Source organism: Enoplosus armatus, chromosome 6 (genome assembly GCF_043641665.1).
Source record: "Enoplosus armatus isolate fEnoArm2 chromosome 6, fEnoArm2.hap1, whole genome shotgun sequence".
In the NCBI taxonomy this organism is placed as follows: Eukaryota; Metazoa; Chordata; class Actinopteri; order Centrarchiformes; family Enoplosidae; genus Enoplosus; species Enoplosus armatus.
In genome coordinates, this window is record NC_092185.1 from 8,305,462 (window position 1) to 8,309,797 (window position 4,336).

General features: G+C 38.7%; 1 protein-coding gene across 1 annotated transcript; it reads left to right on the top strand.

Annotated features, from left to right (window-relative positions):
- The first annotated feature begins 580 nt into the window (after positions 1-580).
- Positions 581-4,024, top strand: LOC139286909 (ankyrin repeat and protein kinase domain-containing protein 1-like). Its single transcript, XM_070907847.1, has 12 exons — positions 581-641; positions 861-1,069; positions 1,216-1,558; positions 1,643-1,791; positions 1,885-1,934; positions 2,183-2,338; positions 2,552-2,634; positions 2,760-2,826; positions 2,917-2,984; positions 3,319-3,364; positions 3,527-3,769; positions 3,861-4,024. Exons 2-12 carry the CDS (start codon positions 909-911, stop codon positions 3,866-3,868), a joined length of 1,374 nt encoding a protein of 457 aa, XP_070763948.1. The 5' UTR covers positions 581-641; positions 861-908; the 3' UTR covers positions 3,869-4,024.
- Positions 4,025-4,336: the final 312 nt, after the last annotated feature.

Consider the following 4,336-nt stretch of genomic DNA (forward strand, 5'->3'; position numbering starts at 1 on the left):
CCACCCCATTCAGATAATAGATGGGAAAAAAAACATAACTAGGCCTCTGTGCCCTTTGTTATTTCCTCTCACAGCGCATGCTTGCTACCACTCATGCTTCAGAAGGAAGTTAAAAAATGTGTCACAGCATTTTTATAGCCAATACAAAAATAGTAACAAAATAGAACAAATGTTCCAGTTTGTGTTTGCACTTAAATTCTTCACAGACAAATCAGTTGTGATGAAATGTTGAATGCTGTTGTATGTTATTTGTGGCTTTTTTTTATATCATTATTTTCTCTGGCTGCGATATGAGCAACACATACTTGCCATTTCCTTAAGTGAAATTGCAGTCAAATGTTGTGGATAAAATCATTTAAATTAAACTTTTCCTCAATCACATTCCTTCATTGCACAATTTCTTGTTATGCCAACAGACCCACACTACGTTCAACTCCTGCAGTTCATACAGTCTGTACAGATCTTGCCCAACTCAAGTTCTCTTCAGTTTAAACTCCTCCCCTCGGCTACTTCTTCAGGCTGCCCAGAGAGCAGGGACAGGAAACCGGAGCGTGTATTGTCTTGTTTTGCCACAACTTTGTTATGAACTAACTTTTCTTAGAATCATTAGGGGAGTTGGACAACGCATGAGGGGATATATGGTGAGTAGAAGCCAGATGATTAATGATGTAACAAGAACGAAAGATAGGGGAAATGGTAGTGGAAAATGTTTGACAGTATCTTTATAACAAAAACTGGATCTTGCTCTAATGAAGTGTAAAAGGACAAGAAATGATACAGTATACGCAGTAATTACAACGTAGTGTATAAAAACAAATATCTAAGCAGTCATTGAAGTAATTTTTTTATGTTTTGTTTAGGTTTTTATTCATTGACGTTGTAGTTGTTCTTCCTGAGTTCAGCATAAGATGGCACTGCTGAGCCACAAGACTGAGCCAGTAGGCAATGAAAGATTGGAGAAGTGGGAGTCAGTTGGCTCTGGGGGATTCGGTCACGTCTACAAGGCCAGGCACAAGGACTGGGGCTTTGATGTGGCCATTAAGATACTTCACAATTGTGTTGATAAATGGTAAATGTATAAATAACTGCAATTTTTCTGTAACTTGGGTGACTTGGGGGAAATGATCAATTCACGCAAATCCATATATGTTAAAAAGTAGTTCAAGCAGCTCTGTCTCTTTTGCTTTCTATCTTTACTCCTCTGAACAATCCCAGTCCTCATTCCAGCCACTCCATGTCTAAGGAGAAAAGAGTGAGTGAAGAGGCTAATCATATGGAAAAGGCTTCCTGTGAGTTTGTGCTGAGGCTTTATGGAATTTATCAGGGATGTCCGCCAGTTGGAGGTACAATCATGCAACAGGGAATAGTGATGGAGTTCATGGGAAAAGGATCTGTTCAGTCCCTGCTGAATGACCTGTCTGGCCCTCCACCGTGGCCCCTGGTCTTCCGCTTGGCCCATCAAGTGGCTCTAGGCATGAACTTCCTCCATTCAAGGAACCTCATGCACCACGACCTAAAGCCAAGTAATGTACTGCTGAATGACGACCTTAACGCCAAGGTACAGTGCCATCAACCTAAACTCTTATGTTTACATTAAATTCAACGGATTGTTAAATATAATGTTTGCCTTCTTACCCTGTAGCTAGCAGACTTTGGTCTGTCCAGGGTTTCCACCAGTGCTTTGAACAGCAACAGAGAAACAACAGTAAAGATTGGAGGCTCATACAAGTACATGCCTCCCGAGGCTTTTGAGCCATCGTATGAACCTGTTCGTGCTTTTGACAGATACAGGTGAACATTAAAAAAACACTATTACTACTGTATATGGTAAAGACTTTATTAACATGATACTTAAAAACTCCTCTCTTTCTCTCTCTTGATCAGCTATGGCATCCTGCTCTGGTCCATTGTTACTGGTAAAGAGCCCTATCCATGTATGTACAGTTTATTTTATTGTCATTCCACCTTCCAGGTTTCCAATCTTTTATTCAATGAAATCACATCCTACCATCTATTTTTCAGTTTGTTTGGTAATCTCCTCTGCATTGTTTCCCTCATAACACTTCACAACTAAACTAAGCACTGTATATACAGTATTATGTCCAGTTCACACATATGTACGCACACTCAGTCGCGCTTGTATGTTTTGATGCATGTCTTCATCATATCACATGTCCTATAGCGGCTGATTACAGTCTTGTGGGGCTGAGGATCCCTTTAGGGGACAGACCTCCGTGTCAGGAAATTGACCTGATGAAGGCAGAGGGGTTGAAAGAGCTGGTGGACCTCATGCAAAGGTGCTGGGATCAAGATCCCCCCAAGCGGCCTACCTTTAAAGGTGGGTATCTGTTACAGTAATATACATGCTCATTGTCACCATATTAGAACATTTTCTAGTCTGATCTAAAATACTTAAATCAAATGGGCTTAGAAAGCCTTTTGTAGACTAGCTCAACATTTAACTGCTTTCTCTGTGAAGCCACTGCTCTTTCATTCACACTGTAATTTACAGGCATTATGTAAATACACTAAAACTTAGTTTCTGTTTCAGAGTGCCTTGACGTCACAGAAACTTTGCTGTCAAAGCACAAGAAGGGAATTCATGATGCGACCCATCAAGTCTTGACAAGACTGGTACAACTCATGAATTTAATTTTAGAAAACGAAAGATGGTGCTGATTAATCATGATTCATAAATTACTTCTAACTGGTTTATTTCTTTCTCTGATTTATAATATGTTGTCCCTGTTTTACTGTAGGAGTCACCAGCCAGTTATCAACATTCAAACGCAAGTGTGGCATTCAGTTTTCCTCCTCAGACACAAGGTAGATTGTTCAATACTGTCGGTGGGTTGCTTAATGAATTAACTCATTCCTTTCTTTCCATAATAAAACATGTTTCTTTTTCTTTTTCAGAACAGTCAGTGTCAAATGACACAGTGGATAATGTCAGATTTATTGAAACTGAAAGGTCTTCAGTACAGGTATGCCAAATGCACTTTGACCTTTGCCTCACAGGAAGTTGGAAACAAATTAAGTAGCTTTATTTAATCTAATTAGTCTCATTTAGATCAAGAGAACAAAAACATTTAGCCTACAATCAGACCAATTATATAACAGTGTGCAAAGAGGTATGTCATGGGAATATAATGTTAATTATTATCTTTTTATATAAAATTATTGAAATGAACATCATTTTGACAGGAATATATGAATAGGCATTACATTTTTGGGATTCTGAAACTAGTGTATAATGCATGTATAGTAAATAATAATTACACAATAAAGACTGAAAAAGCGTTTTATTTTTGACAACAGGACTCTGCCAACGTTTCTACTAAAAGAATGAGTGCTGCAGATAAAGGTGAGTATTATTGTCACTCTGCTCTATGGCATGAAAATCAATTAAAGGTCTTTTTGTTAATGTTTCCTAACAAAAATAACTCAAATGAGTATGACGTTGGAGTTTAGCAATGCAATTATGCTTTTTATGTACATGCTTTCATTCTTCTTTATTTTAAAACAGCAATGTTTGTTGATGACAAGAGGGCAATGTTAATTCGAGACGTTTCTGAGGTAATGGCCATAGCAGAGCAGCTCGGAGACATGGTCCACGTTGAAACCTACTCGAGGATTGAAGCTAAAGAGACAAGTCAGGGGAAAATGAGAGTGCTTTATCAGATGACTTTACGCTCAGGAGGGGTAATGGTCAAAGCGGCCTTCTATGACGCCCTCAAAAAACATCAGCCCTCACTAGTGGAGAGGCTTGGTAGGATTTCCTCTTGTCTAAATAGCCAAACATGGTAGTTTAATTCATCACAAGTCATTCACATTTTTAATTTCACTTTCTTTTCCCTCAGGTGGCTAATTCTAAAGCAGTTGCAGCCTCCCTGCATTTTATGGACAGAGGTGTCAAAGACTTTCCCTGCCTCTCCAACATTTTCACGTGTTTATATTTCATTCATTTGTATATGTGACATTTTACAACACTGTATAAGTCATGAATATAATTAACTTTTTTACATGGTACTAATAAACATATTTTTTGACAAAGAAAGAAAAATTCTGTCACCTTGCCTTCTCTTCTTTCTTAATTTATAATGGTGACATGGTGCGTTGTATAGGGATTAAGGCTTAATTATCAATGACAAACATGTTTGCTATTGTTAATGTTATGAAGGGGGGATGTTTCTTGTTTCCCCCCAGTGGGTGGGAGAGAGAGAGAGAGAGAGAGAGAGAGAAGGAGAGAGGGAGAGAGAGAGAGAGAGAGAGACTGGTAAGAGGCTTTTCTGGTTCAATCCCTCAGTAACTGTCACAAGCAGTCAGTCAGTCAGTC